Source organism: Pelmatolapia mariae, linkage group LG9, assembly GCF_036321145.2.
Source record: "Pelmatolapia mariae isolate MD_Pm_ZW linkage group LG9, Pm_UMD_F_2, whole genome shotgun sequence".
NCBI classification, from domain to species: Eukaryota; Metazoa; Chordata; class Actinopteri; order Cichliformes; family Cichlidae; genus Pelmatolapia; species Pelmatolapia mariae.
In genome coordinates this window covers 30,201,235-30,217,107 of record NC_086235.1, presented here as the reverse complement: position 1 = coordinate 30,217,107, position 15,873 = coordinate 30,201,235, and the positions used below count along the sequence as shown (strand labels likewise).

General features: G+C 42.3%; 1 protein-coding gene and 2 non-coding genes across 3 annotated transcripts in view; 1 reads left to right on the top strand and 2 right to left on the bottom strand.

Annotated features, from left to right (window-relative positions):
• Nucleotides 1–9,468, bottom strand: part of LOC134634773 (partitioning defective 3 homolog) — a 351,935-nt gene extending 342,467 nt beyond the window's left edge. Inside the window, exon 1 of the mRNA XM_063484142.1 lies at nt 9,091–9,468. Coding sequence (XP_063340212.1) covers nt 9,091–9,210 — 120 coding nt within the window. The 5' untranslated portion in view covers nt 9,211–9,468. The remainder of the gene's footprint in view (nt 1–9,090) is intronic.
• trnaw-cca (transfer RNA tryptophan (anticodon CCA)) lies at nt 1,509–1,580 on the top strand. Its single transcript has one exon. It is a non-coding gene; the product is annotated as a tRNA-Trp (tRNA).
• Nucleotides 9,469–15,688: 6,220 nt separating the features above from the next.
• trnaw-cca (transfer RNA tryptophan (anticodon CCA)) lies at nt 15,689–15,760 on the bottom strand. The gene has a single exon. It is a non-coding gene; the product is annotated as a tRNA-Trp (tRNA).
• Nucleotides 15,761–15,873: the final 113 nt, after the last annotated feature.

Genomic DNA, 15,873 nt, shown 5'->3' with positions numbered 1-15,873 from the left:
CTGTTAATGAGCTGCTAATGGAGACCACTTGACTTACTTGACCCTGCGGTCAGCTTTACGTTCAGTTCATCCCACCAGCCAGGGCAGGGTGAGCCACTCATTCAGTCAAGTAAATCACATCAACAACCAATCACTGCCCTGAACATCTGAAACTAGAGTCGACTGGAAACATTTTAACAGGCTGGTTGCTCCGTTTGTTTCTTCTTTCCTCTAAGCAGACGTCTTTACCCAAACTGACCTCCTAAATCCGTTTTATATTCACATTTTTCAAACTGTTCCATTGTGCCCGTCTACAGAGCTATGTTTCCTTGGCTGCTTTAAGTTTAAGTCAACCAAAGAGATTATTTCTGCCTTCAGAGCAGCTCTGCCTCTAAGAAATGATTGTATAACTATAAGTGGAATCTTTAAAAGCTGCAAGAGCTTGATTTAGGAGCATCTCTTGACTCTGAAGCGGAGGCACGGCAGCCTATATGGAAACGTCATGTGTGTGTTTTAGAAGGGGGAAAAAAGGAACCTCCGTGTCAAGACGTGCAAAGAGTAAACAATGGGAAGCTGTCAAAGCAGCCTTTAAGGATACTCTGTGAAAGCTGAAGGGATTTTTCCATCTGAGCAGGACTGGCAAACATAATATCTGGCCTTTCTGCCTAAAATACATTTAATTCAACAGCTTGTCACCTTGCTCAAGTTTTCCATTTAAAAATAGCCCAAACAGAGGTTAAGCAGTCCATCCTCCGACCAGAACGGCAGCTGAATGATGTGTTAATCTTTTCTGTTATATACCGGGCCCCTGCACGACATCAGAACTGCGTGATGGTGTTTTGACATTTCTGGAAAAGCTTGATTTGATTTTGTTGAACTCTACCAACATTCCTGCATCGACTTGCCTGACAAAACAGAGTAAAAGACAGAATATTTTCATGTACTGAACAAAAAAAAGAAAAGAGAAGACAAAGAAAAAAACATAAAGTAAAGGGTAAAGGAAATTACTTGGTTAATGAAAGAGGACGTCAGAGGATGGCTTTGCTAAAACCACAAGCTACAGGAGGGTTCTGGTTAACAAAAGACCGCTACTAATTCCACATGTTCTACTGTGTTTCAGCCGTCTGCCACGAAGCTCATTCCTTTGACTCCCCAACATCGCCGTTTAGCTACCAGTTAGATCAGCAGAATTACAACATGAAAGGAGCTTAATGGTAAGCTTTCCCAGAGCAGCCCTATTATCTTCTGGTGACTAATCTGCGATAACAAATGGAAGTGTGTCAGGTGAATATGGAACTAGACGACGAGAGGAGCGGCAGGACACGCAGAAGCGAGACAGAGAATATGTGATGCAATAGAACGACTGATTAAAGATCGCAAAGATCAAATTATGGCATCTAATCACGCGTAAGCTATTGTCAGGGCATCATTAAGTACTGGATAAAATGCTCCATTTATGGAAGGGCAGAGAAAGGGAGAGAGACTGAGAGAGCAGGATCATGAAGGTAGGTTGGTCAGAGTGCATTCAGGACCTCGTGGCGCAACGGTAGCGCGTCTGACTCCAGATCAGAAGGTTGCGTGTTCAAATCACGTCGGGGTCAAAGTTTTAAGATGCGTCCTCTTTAATGTGTGCAAGACCCCTAGTGAGATAGATAAAACAACACCCATGAAAAATGCAGAGTTTTTAATCCATTACTTAGAGCAGCTGTTAAACTCCACAGTTAAACATCACCGACTTACACTATTCTGTCAGTTGACCACATAATCTGTGCCAGGACAGCTAAATATGTTGTAGCACAGGTTCCCTTTGAATAGACACAGAAATATATGAAAACCTCAGAGGTCCAGAACCACCAGATGTCCTCACTGTAGGGGTCGAAGGGTCCAGGGTTTTCTTTTGAGTCATGCAGTGGGATGGTTCTAGTTTCCTGCTTCTAACAGTTCAGGCTAATGTTTAACTGGATTATCTAAACTAGCAGGCTAAGATAACAAACAGTAACTCCCCACCATCATAAGGCTGTGGAAAACACAAGCTAGCAGGGCCGTACCTAACAGTGAGAGCAGACTGGGCTCAAGTTTTAGGCTATTGTGCACACACCGTCTGCTCTACCGGATGGAACAGTGGCACCGTGCGAGAATAAGAATTGATTTCATATTGTGTAAGTTGTTGGTTGTTCTTCTATAGCGCTTCTCTACTTGAGCACTTAAAGGACTTCATACAACATGCCACTCAGACAAGCATTTTGTTTTTCACCTAAAAACTTTCTATGTGACAATCATGGGAGGAACCAGGGATCGCACGACCAACCTTCCAGATGACCTGCCCCACCTGCAGACCTACAGCCAAGTATTTAGATCAACATTTAGATGCTTTCTGGGTTTGGGTTCCTTCTTCAGATGTGTTGGGGGGGTTTTGTAGTCCCATTGTGTTATATTCAACTTCAATTGTGTTTTCTGTGCTTTTAAAGCATTCTTCTGTTTGCTAGCATGTTTTTAAGATGCAGTGCATTTGAACACTCAGGCCACCGTACAAGACAGTGTAAAATAACTCAAGTAACATGTACAAATGTTATATTCAAATCCTACTTAAACAAGAACAGAACATTTTTATTAAAATGAAAGTGCCCAATATGCACAATTTCACAGTCACATACATGATTTTATTAAGCTCACTAAACCATCAGTTACTGATCAGTTATTTTTATTGTGCACAGTGTGTCACCTTCATGATGGAGCTGAAGCCAGCTTTTCAATTAACAGAATAAACTGGGTTAATCTATGTTTTTGTATCACATTATATCTCTGTTTGAGATCTCATATTAATACTTTCACTGTGCAAAAAAGGTATTTATTTAGACAAGCCTCTGCAGGAGTGACACACAAAACAAAAAGAGGAAAGTGTGCGATTTAGCGTGTTTTTCACTGATGTCTGACCCTGTGGGCAAGAGTCTTCTCGTTTTTCTTCTCTTTGCTCTTTTTCCCTTTTCCTTCTGATCATCCATTTTTCTTGCCAGTTTGCATTAATGTTATCAGTAGAGATAAAGATGAATTCATCGGCTGCCTAGCTGAGAGTGGTACATAGGCCCATATGTGCATCTGTGCTGCTCACACGGCAGCGAACGGTTCAACCCCGATGCCTGGATTCTGACTGTGGTGTCAACTTATTTGTTTTTTTCTGGTTAAGCTGACTCCTCGTGGCAGCCCAGAAACAACACTCGGGCCACTGTGCATGTCATTTTCCTCCTGTTGGGCAATTTTATTTTTAGCTCCGGCTGCGAGAAGGAAAGCTAGTTGGTGTTTAATATTTTGGCTCAGTCACACTGTTGTAAATCTAAACAGAGGTGAGAATAAACCAAAAAGAATTCATGTTGTTTAGCTCCAAGGACAGTGAATAAACATAGCAAAAAAACATAGCAAACATAGCAAAAAAACCTGTAAAACTACAACAGAAGCTAACCTTCACATTGAATGAGCTAACACAGGATATATGAAGCTGGAAAAGAAGTCATCCAATGGCTTGGCGTGGCTTGAAAACATAGCCCGCTTTCATTGCTGCGTTACGCAGTTATTGCCAGGAATTCCGCCCGGCTTTGTCTGAAACACATAAGCTAATGGCTTTAAATTCAGCTTCCCAGGTTACAAATGTTTTGCTCTCTGTTGGCTTTGCATGCATGCACTCAACCCCCTTACCACGTGCATACATATCAGCACCTGTGTGTACACCTGAGAGGCGTTCTCCTCAGCAGGAAAGCCCTAATGTCTGCTTATCTTGACCCTGAACAGAGGCATTGTTTGGGTTAGATAAAACGTCCCGGAGTGTGGTGTCATTGTCCTTGATGCCGTCCACACAAGCAGGGAAACTTGCCAGACAGTCATTGAATCACTAGTCTCAAATTCTACTTAAAATCTAACCATATCCAAAGCTGCATAAATGTGTAGAATACAGTGCTGGTCCTTGCATGGCACAGGGAACATTTGTGTTGTGCTATGTTGGCTGTGTTATCCAACAGAGCATTAACACATAAATAAGGATTCTCCAAATCAAACTGAACTCCTTTGCAGTTTTAATACAGTCATCATATCTGATATTTGCTTACACATGCTCACGCAGACTATCGGAGGTCTGAGACCCACTATTAGTGGACACTCGATATCTTGCGTCCTGATGCTCCATCGGTCCTCCGATTTAAGCAAGACTTCTTGCCGGTTTTATGATTGTTACCAGGTCAACTGCCTGAATTTGATAGTCAAAAATATTGGCCATAAAAACAAGGCTGCAAAGTTGTTTGCACACATTCAGGATAAATGTGCAGCTTCACAGTCCCAACTGTTGTACAAGTGCAACCAACTGCACAGCAGGGCTGTAATAGAATATTTCTGCATTTTAATTTTTTTTAATTTTTTTTTTACACCGACTGATTTCCATAGCAACTCCTAATTTTAAGACTCTTAATTACTGCACTTGCTGTCACCACTACATACAACATGCTGTTACCAGGCCCCATGTAAAATTACAGGCCTTTCCACCCAGTAATCTCCTTTCTGTGCTATGACATGTCGTTTTACTGCAGCTGATTTTAACTGCATTGTGATTTCTCTTAAAGACAATACAAATCACTCCTTTAGATCTCAGCAGACGGATAAGATATTCAGCCCTTCCTGCACTTTCTGGACAACTGGGCAAACCAACATTTGGATTGTGACTGTTTTACTCAAAGACTGGTAGCTAACAGTGGCTGTCAAGACTGAGTATGGAAGCAGGGACAGTCCTCAGTCAGCTGGAAAATGACACTGTGTTGACCAGCTTGAGAGAGAGAAAGAGACAAAAGAGAAACTGGGATCCAAGAAAAGATGAAAAACAAAAAGGAAACTCAAGAAAAGCCAGAAGAGAATACAAAAAAAAGAGGATGAAAGGTTAGTGAGGCCACACTTTTTTAGTGTGCTACTCTGTTCCCTGCTGTGGTAGAATTCAAGCGCTGCCTCCTGACCACAGCTGAACCATAGAACTTCTTGTACTCAGTTACAAGCCATCACATTGCATCCCATCATCCTGGCCGGCCTTCTCCAGTCAACTCACGAGATGAAGCCCCCCCCCGAGCAAGTTTCAACTAACTTCCATAATCCTATTCACAGACTGCAGCTTCTCTCTATTACGTAATCACTGAATGAAGTGAGTAACAGGCACTGACAACCCTTTCAAAGACACTTCCCACTTTCCCGCTGTGGCTTCTTCCTGCACAGCTGCCCCAGCGCAGGGTAATATTAGCCCCTTACCTGAGAGCAGATGAGGATTATAAAGCTATGCAGAACTTTTACTAACAGCAAACAATTCCCAGAAGAGCCAGGTGAATCTGATGTAGCAAACAAGATGTAGCTTTAACATTTGCTTGACAGACTCTGATAAACAAATGTGTCTTCTTACAACTACGATGACTGCTCTCACTGTCAAATATAAAGCCAGGAGTCCCGCGATAGACTGCCGACCTGTCTAGGGCGTGCCCGCCTCTCCCCCTATGACAGCTGCTCACGTAAAAGCCTGTGTAAGCAAAATGTCAAGCAGAATGTGTGACCTTTCGCCAGCGTTTTCTTCTGGCTGAACTTTCAGAACCTTGTTGAAAACAGATGATTTAACCTTGCCAAATTCTAGTGTTGTTCTCACAAAGCCTGTATTTTAGAGCAGCTCAAAGCATGGGGAGAACACAGTCAGCATGAGAACCTGAATATTTCTTCCCTATCAGGGCATGGGAAGGACTGTTATTTTGCATCCACATGGTAATCAAGACAGTCAGCAGCTCACAACAACTAAAGATTCTCTGAACAATGCAAGATCACTGATTTGAGTGTAAGTATGAGTTCCAAGGTTTCTACAGTAGATTCATACACAGTGTTATTATATGATGATATTATCTTATGCTGCAGATATAATGTATATTAAAGCTAAAAGCATAATATGAAAATCTGCAATGTTGTTTTGCCTGTAAGGACATTCCTACTTCTTCTTCTTCATCTTCTTCTTTGGTGTATTTAAACAATTTGGCTATGCTGCAACATGCCTCAAGTCTGCATTTGCGTAATTTGGGGAAAAATAAAGAGTCATTATGAGCTTACGAGGCTTTACAACACATTTAGGGCAGGCATTACAGACAAGTAGGATTAAATAATTCAGTTCTTCAAAGATTTAGAGCCACAACCTATGGATCCAGTAGTCATTTATTTAAATGTACGATGCTGTAGCAGATACGGGTGAAACCAGAGTACAAGAGGAAGCATTGAGCGCCGGACCTCTCTGTCACATCCATGCAGGGTTTTGTGTTCCAGTGGGTAGTCCGCAAAATAAAACCCTCATATTGCTCCTGCTTAGCTGACTAAAATTTTGGTGAATACACCAATATTACTAGTACTAAAAATAACAGCTTGAAAAGAGAAAAGCGGGAAGAGAAGCCCAAAATACCATTTAGCATGAACCCTTCAAGGCTGTGCATAATGTAGACCAGATTGACTCTAAAGTTAATGGTGCTTGAGTGGGAGTCTGCTCTTTCAGGTCCCACTGAGCCTGTGACAAAGCCTTCAAGAGTCTCTGGAGAAGATCAGGTATGCCAGTACAGCATGTGATGCTGTCTGACTGTCTGTCTGACTGACTTTAATACAGCTAATGGCGAACCTCGAACACATAAATGTAAGCGCAAAGATGAAAAGAGCACAGCATTATCAGGGCAAGTTAAGCACTGCTTGCAAAAAAAGCCATTAGAATTGAAAATGGTTCACGTATAAAAGAGTTAAATAAGGACATTACGGTCAGGCAGAAGGTAAGTGGAGTCAGAGCAACTTTAAAATATAGGCTCATCGGATGGCAGCTGCCATAACTGACTGATCCACTGTGAACAACAAGATTAAATGGCAAAAAGTGCATAATTGTTTCCAAGGGTGAGAACCAAATGAATAAGTCACAGCAGTGAAAGTGACCTGTGGTTGAGATTCTACTCTGCTGCAGACACAGACAGCTGTGGACACCCCGGACACGAAGTCATTCATGTTTGAGTTTCAAGTCCGCTTGAAGGGCACATGCATAACTGGTGCATTGTAGAGCCTCCGTGACGAGACTGTGCCATAAAACAATAAATCTGCAGCCAAGCAGAGCCTCACGCTCGCCATGTGATTGCATCTGATCGCTCAGAACCAAGTGGACCCCAGCGTAAGAGTGGAATATGAATCTATAGCACACCATTAAGAAATCACACCAGAATGCCAAAACTTTTGGATCTTCTTTGAGTATGTCAAAGCACGGAAGAGTTTATGACAGTGAAAGCCTCAAACTGTTACTAGGCGTCATTTATTAGGCAATCAAGATTTTCTTTATAGGCCCAAGTGTTGCTGGGTTTTTGACCTTTTCAGGCTTCCTCCTCTCCTCCATGTGTCCTGGAAGTAGGCGAAGTTGTCCGAGGAACCTCTACCCTGCTTTAGATCCTTTTTATGAGCCATCAGATTAAACACCTGCCATACTTTCCTGGATCACTTTGTTGATATGTTTCCGTGAGAGCAGGCATTTGGCATCTGAAACATCAGGTTCTCGGCTCTCCCTGTTAAAGCTCAATCAAATTATCAAAAAGCTCAGTCTGTCAAAAATGTATTTTATGCATAATAAACTAAGATTTTATGACTCGGATAAAAATGACATTATAATGTCTGCATGCCAAGAAACCTTAAGGGTAGCTACTAAAAACAAACAAGCCAAACAAACTTATGGTTCAAGGGTTGGGCATTCATGCATTGCTTTCAGCTGCTCTATGTGTCATTTTGCCTTCCTGTAGTCCAAAGGTCTTCTGGCGCATGGCACAGTAGTTTATGTTGAGCCGAAGCCAAGTGATCTCCACAGGGAATGCACACTTCTACGTTTACAGCACAGCTGCATGGATCAATGAAGCAGTCGCCTCCATTCTGCTGAACCATGGAAAACCATCAAGCACTGGTAAACAGAGGAGTGAACGCATGTGTGTGTGGGTATGTACGTGTGATTGCTGGTGTGTGTCTAAGAAGGAAGTGATCTTCATGTGAGTAAATGTTGACCCATATCATCCACGTTTGCCTACAGCGGGAAAAATCTGCAGCTAAATTTGAGCAGTGTTTTAGTGTTTTATCTGTCACCAAGAAGGTGATCGGAGAGGCTGTAAACGAAGCACTGGGATTATGCTGATTGTTCTATCCAAGCCACCACTGTAAGCCTGGCTAAAGCTTAGCTGTAATGTCTTCTCTCCAAGAACAGAAAACAGGAACACTGGAAGAAGGGGAAAAAACTGCATGGTTTTGCCAAGGTATTCCATCCTGCTCCAGTGTTAACGTGACTCCAATTGTAATAGCACCCACTGGCAAAGAGGAGAAAGTGCTGTCACTGCTAGCCATGGCAACAGTACCAAACTCTAATTCATTCATTAGTCATTTAATGGGCTTTAAAGCTCGGCCACTTGAAACCCACAGAAGGGAAAAACAATCAGTGTGCTCATTCCTGTTTGGCACAGGGGCTTCACACAGCCATGTGTTCCATCATTCAACACATGAAGGCCTTTCTTTAAACATGTAGTTGGACGAGCTCTCATAAAGCCAACAAGCTCTGCTCTTTATTATGAAGACATTAAACTAGATTAAGGATGCACCTATATTGTCTAGACTCTTACATTACAGTGAAGCAGCCTAACTGTGATATAAGTGTGTGTGTGTGTGTTCTTACACCAGGCTGCACACATGCATTTGACAGTTACCCTCCTTCACTGCTGGCTGATCCGGTTTGAACTCCGTGCACTTTTGCACACTTTTCCGCCTCTACTGCGCAAACCTGAACACTTTCAGTGTCCCAACTTTTTGGTGGAGACTAAAAAGCATATACACACAAGCAACACACCTTTGATAACAATGAAACGCCCCCCTCCCCCCTCGTTTGTGCACCCCTGGACTCCCATACCCCATGCATCGGGGGCCCCTGGGGTTCTCCGCTGTCTCTTTCCCTCTTTCCCGAAAAAAAGCGCCATGTTGAGGCTTCAGTGTGGACTCGGCGCGCTGCTCCGCGGAGCGTTTACAGAAATCACCCCGGGGCTGAGGTGTGTGTTGCCGGGGACTTACCTTTGCGATCGCCTTTTTGTACCTCATGGCCGCTTGTTCGATAAGACTCTGGACTTTTACATTCCCATCTCCACACGGAACGACCACCCGGGTCCTCCCGAAGCACACCGTCACTTTCATTTCTTTCCCTTTTTTTCCTCCGCCGCGTTAATTCCAAAGAGGAAAAAGCCGCGTCAAAGCGACAATAACCATCCCCGGCGCTGCGTGGGAGCAGAAAACACCGAAACCCCCAGCCTGTCGACCCAAGCGGATTCGTCTTTGTGCCCTGCGTCCTCGAAGGAGAAGAGAGAAGCCCAGCATAAGATCCAGCGGCAGGGCTGGGTGGCGTCCTCCCTGTGCGGTGTTGACTCACTTACAGAAAGTTCCCAGCAGAAAAAGCCTCTCCAGCGAGAGCGCACAACTGGACAGCTGACAACCGACACTGCGTGTGCGCCCACATGTCAGAGCAGGCACGAAGAATGTTCCCAGCGCGGGCTGATCCATCTCAGTTCACTTTACATTTCCCTGCGTTCTTATCATATAATACATAAATTTGAAAAACTAAATAAAAACTTGCGCTGGCAGGTGGTTATCAGCAGAGAGTGGTGAGGACTGATAGGGTAATGGAACATTTTATCCAACAAAACCCGCATTTTTTCTGACCTGTTATCACAGTGGGGAGTAATCAGTATAACTAAAATACAACTTAAACGGTTCAACCCGCTCCCCCCCCCCCCCCCCCCCATGTGATCAGTAGTTATAATGCTGTGGTCTTTGAAACGATGGGGGGCAGGGCTGGATTAAGTCACTAGAGGGTAACAGGGTAAAAAAAAAATGACCTGTGGGCTCCATACAAACTCTGAAGGGGGGCGGCGGGGGTCTGGAGGCCTTGGGTAGTTTTCCAGGTAAATTTGTGTTGTTTAAGGCATGCGCCAAGGTTTATTTTGGATTCACTTTTCATGCTAGAAATATTTAAGTACAGATGTTCTGACTATCCTACAGGCCATTCCTGTGGGTAATATCGAACTGAGATCCACGAGTGTGGGAGTCACCGCAAGCCAATGGCCTCCTGTGGGCTCAAGCTTGGAGGGCAGTCATATTGGAGTAAGCAGTGCTCGTGCATTACCGCGCTTTGATCTGATGAATGTGGTGATGGATGCTGAATTTCATTTTTAATAAATAATGCAAAATGAAAGGCAGAATGTTATCAGACAGAGTTGCATAGAACAAAGTCTCATTTGTATTTGACTATGCTGATTGCAAAGAATATATTAATGTAATAAATTATTGACCTGCAGTGCAGGATGAGAAAAATCAGCCCAAGGCTGGATAGAAAGTATGACCCAATTCACTGATAATAGCTGCAACCTTTCTGCGGCGCTCCTCTCTATCCCTGCAGCTCCTACTCTTTCTGGTCCAATGTGGTCCAAATGAGTGCACACGATGAACACGGCTGCATGAGATGCATCTGCCCCCCACCTCCTTTGTCCTAACACTGTATGATTCTGTGATTGGTGCAAGATCTAAAGTGAACTTCAGGGTTTGAAACCTGCTTTGATATGTTGCTATAATAGTGTTTCTCCTTTGATGTCTTACCACACATGTCTAACCCCACTGCTGCATGCATTTTTTTTCCTATTCATCAATCCACGATTAGACATGTTGACATGTACTATCCATGCAATACCAATCCCTTAACTGTTTCTATTCTGACTTTTTGGAGCAATGGAAACTTGTCTGACACCAGAACAGAACCAATAATAGCTTCAGCTTCCAGTGAAGTTCATACACACTGCAAAACAGATGCAAAAAAACTTAAAGCGAACATACTTTGACAAGCTGGGCTCTGCCATGCGCTTCCGTTTTAACAAATGCTACAAATACTCCATCTAGTGGTGTAGAGTGGTGTAGGAGAAAAAAATTCAAGTACATAAAACTGGGACCAGTTTGATGAAGCAAACTGAGTTCTTTATTCAAGCGCGCATTGATAAGACTCAGATGTGTGAGTTCAGTGGGGGCAAGCAAGCTAGCAACAAAAATTGGAACTCACTTAACAGCATGGATACAAAATTGCAAATTTTGTGCCTGCAGCCCCACATTGTTGTTGTTTAATGAATTTGATGCAATATCAGCTGCATTTCTTTACATATGAAAGAAGATCAAGTTTTGCCCGTAAAATCCACTGTGACTGTCTGCATGAGAGATTGCTGCAGGGAACATCAGTGAGCATGTCAGTTCTTCCCCCCATTAATCAAGCTCATTTGCTTACCTCAACTGCCATAGTAAGATAAGTTCAGAGGCTGGTTTGCAGTTTGTCCACTGCACATCAGGAATGCAGGAGGAAGGGGGGCAGGACACTCAGGAAAACCCAGCGCTGTCCCTGGGTTTCATATTCCTTGCTGATAATCATCACACAGAAGCAGCTGTTCCCTGCTGCCTAACTGAAAACATGATTATATACAGCAATTCAGAAAGAAATGTAACACAAGCATATGTATGGAGGGTAGCAGGGTTCATAAATATTTTTCTAGCACTAAAAATAGTGTGATTAACATGATTCATGCTGCTGCTTCAATGCTCTGTGGTGCAGCAAACGTTTGGAAGACAGTGAAGTCTAGTCATACTCAAAATCTACAGTCTGATGAATCCTGAGTCCATTTATCCCAAACACACAAACCACCACCACCACACTTCCATTGGTTGCTGAACCAAGGATAATCCACATTCTTTACTCACACATTTTCAGACTTTCCTTCTACAAAGGGGGCATCGTAAATAAAAGCAGGCACAAGGCGTGCTCTGACATGGTCACAGGAGCGGAGGTCATACCTGAGTCCTGACATATTCGCTCACCACCACAAGATGACATCAAACAGGCCCGCTCATGCATGTGGAATTTACTACATCCTTCCTCCACACTCACCAAAACATTCTAATATGACATGTATTCTCTATTAATGACATCGCTGTTATTGCTAAACTTGTAGAGTGGAGTAAAAGCTCAGAGGGGGAAATCATTCATCCCTGGATCTCACATGAACATTCATTTTAAATGTTCGATGTGAGAACAGAGAAGGCCCAAGAGCAGTAAAGTGAGGGATCATGGCACTTGAGTTTCCATGTTTAAGGCAGATATTAGAGAAAGCACACTGTAGCTGGAGTGAAACAGGTCCTCGAAGACATGATGAAAGTATCAGCATGTCAGTAAATAATCATGGTGGTAAGTAGTGAAGTACAAATAACTGTACTTAGGTTGAATTTTCAGGTATCAGTACTTTTATTTCTTTTCTGGCAACTTTTTACTTTTACACCCTACAGTTTAACACAAACACCTGTACTTTCTACTCCTTACATTTTCAAAACAGTCTCCTTACTTAAGGTTTAAAGCAAGGGATCTTTTTTATTTCCCAGAAAATAGGAGCCTAAATGAAGGAAACAATGATACATAAAAGACTGTGGACAAGCACATCAAGTTCACCAGGGAGGATATGAAAAGTGGCAGGTTAGCCTTCTTAGACGGTGAGATTTCCATCAGCATTTAAAAGTCATTGTGTATCGTAAACCATCACATACGGATCTGTATTTAAGGTCTGACTCTCATCATCCACTGGAGCACAAACAGGGTGTCGTCAGGGCGCTACAACACAGAGTGAACACCATCCCCACAGATACAGGGAAGCAGAGGAACATCATATCAAGAAGAAGCTGGACATTTGTCAAAGCTGGTTTGACAACATACTCATGGCCATTGATCAGTTGTCATTGATCAGTGGTTGTTGATAAATGGTCATGACAATTTGCATATTAATCATCAAGAAACCGAACTCACAGCCCATTTTCATCAGTGGTGCTAGTTTCAGTCATTATGCAAATTTACTGTTTATAAGTTAGGAGAAAGCCTGGACGATTGAGCATGCATCAATCCTATTGGTGTAACCATCAGCAGGGCTTATCAAACTCAAAGGGCACACAGAGTCAAGACATATAGTAAATAACGCAATGTTCAAGGTTTAAAGTGGTTCAGAATGATCCAGAATGGCGTTTTTGTTGCGGATATCCGTAAGTTGCAGTCGCAGTACTTCACCATCAAGCTACTGCTGCAGAAGAGGAGCGAGTATAACGGGAGTAACGATTTTTAAGTGGCAGGTAATTTTAAATGAAACATTTCTATCAGCTTAACAAACATCAGCAACCACGCAAACTACAGTGGCAGTCTGTTGCACAGTGTGTCTGCTAGCTAACGGTCCAGCTGCTGTTTTGGAAAGAAGTTCACTCAGAGATGAAGAAAAAGAAAAAGACGTACGAAAGACAGGACAGGAGAAGAAAAAGAGAGGTTATATTTAAAGGTAAGGATGCTCAGTGACATCAATTGGAAAGCTAAACTTACATGTAAGTTATATGATGGGAAGTTTTTCATATTGTGAAACATTCTTCAAAACAAACTAAGGTGTATACTCGGTGTTGCTTAAAGGTTGCATGAAAATCCTTTGCAGCTGTGCAGGATAAACAGGTTAGTTTGCTGTACTGTGGTGACTTTACTGTAAAACACTATGTTAGACTGGTGCATAGCAGCTGTGGTAATTGTGGTCAGAGTTGGGATATATAAAATATTGTAGAGATTAATTTAAATTTAAGCTGATAATGCTTGTAGTCATTCATTCAATTCCACCTTTGTACTAACTGTATACAGTCTAGTACAAAGGGAGCATAAACAGTATACTGTCAGTGTAGCGGATTGAAATCAGTGAAGTTAGCTTGTGAATGATCCACTTACATCTTGTTGAATTCAGTTGTGTAAACCCATAAACAGCAGTAAACCTCAGAGTAGCAGCACAGGTCAGCCGATCACAGCCTGTACACAAAGAAAATCTGCTGTGATTCTTTTTCTCACGCTGAGCCACTACAACAGATCTTAGGGTTCCCCTGCCTGCCAAATCCCACTTTAACCCCTGACTGTAATTATTTTTCTGCTTAGGTGTGGGTGTGTGTATTTATGTATTTTTACCCAAGTATCTGTACTTCTACTTAAGTAAAGAATGTCTGTACTTAAAGTACAGTGTAAAGCCTGAAGAACAGTGTTGTTCAAATCCCCTCAGGAACTTTTGGGCTATATGGGCATCTACTCAATGAAACTATGCAGTTAAATTTTCCTCTATACAGTTTTAAAGTTATTAGACATTGGCCTTTTGCCTCACTTGCATGTTGATGCAACTCTAATAAAAAAAACTGCTGTTTTGATATTTAAATCACACTCAGTGTTGTCTAACATCACCTAATACAAGTCCTGTTAATGCTCAGAGTGTGTTGCATGCCGAGGCATGTGTTATTTCTCCAGTAGTGGGGCTAATTACACTTTCCTTTAGTTCATTAGTAGCTCAGGGCTACACTGAAACCCCATCTATGACTAATGCAGCAAAACATTTAAACAAATTAACCTCAGACTAACCATGCACAGCTCTCTTGTCCTTTGTAAGATGCAACACATATAAATAACATTTTTGCATGTTTGTTTTTCTTACAAAATTTGCCTTTCAGATTCACAGTGAAATGCATTCTTTAACCTGCAGCTCTGCGTGTTTCTGAAAGCTGAATTAGCCCCATCTGCAGGCTCTTAGAAATATTACATCTTTTCCTGTCATGCCTTGTTTGGATTAAGCCTCGAGCCTTTAATTGCTGTGTTTGTGGGGCGGGCATATGAACACTGAGAATGGTGTTAGCGTGGCCTTAGCAGTGCGATTTCATGGATTATAAATGCTGCCTTTCGCTGTGTTACACTTGCGGATTTTTTATTTTTGTTTTTGCGATTTTCCAAAGCCTGTCAGAGCATATTGTAACTTGATCTCTGAAATCAAATGTGTTGCGCTGATCATACAAAAGGGCCTAGTTTCTGAATGGAACATTTAAACAAGACCTACAAGTCGAACAAAAAGATGGAGGTAGCGAGGGGAAATGTTTTTTTTTTTTTTTTGCTTTGTTTTGTAGGTAAAACACACCATTTTTCTTCAAAGATTTAGCGCTCTCTCATGAATAACAGTGCCAAGGGAGACAATGCTTAAGCACCGAAGGACCTGCTCTTAGATAAACACAGTTTATGGTAACAAAGTTAACGTCTGGGGCTGGGTGACTTGTCATTAAATCTGAATATGTCCCTCATAAGAACTGTTTTGACCCAGTTCTTCATCTTTTTTAAGTGCAGGGTGTTGTGCCAGATTGAACCCTCCTGCAGACTAGCCCTGTACAGTAGACTAGCTGCTAAACCAGTCTTCAACAGACTGCTTCTTCACATCAAGAGCTAACAAAAATGCCGCTATTGTTAAAAAAAAACTCCGTATTTGTTGTTCTTGACTGTTTTTAGCTGAAAAGCACTTTTACCTGTTTATAAACGCCGTGTACCCATTTACATGTTCATCTCTGTTTGTTGTTGTAAACTGTTTGCCTTGCTTGCTCTCTTATGCAGACCAACCTCAGAGGGTAGAGAACTCCGAGATGAAGTTATTGTTAGACATGTAACGCCGACAAGCCAAACATCGATTTCCCTTTGACTTCCCTTGCTGCTGTTGTAGTTGAATTTTCTTAGCATTTATTCATGACGTGTGAGAGTCACGATTTTGAAAAGTTATGACCCCGACGTGATTTGAACACGCAACCTTCTGATCTGGAGTCAGACGCGCTACCGTTGCGCCACGAGGTCTTCCACACTGTCACCGTTATGAAAAGCCAACTACAAAGTCCGTGTGGGCTATACTAGCATTTTTATTTAAAATATTATGAAATATAGGCGCAAACACCTGACTTGTATGAACG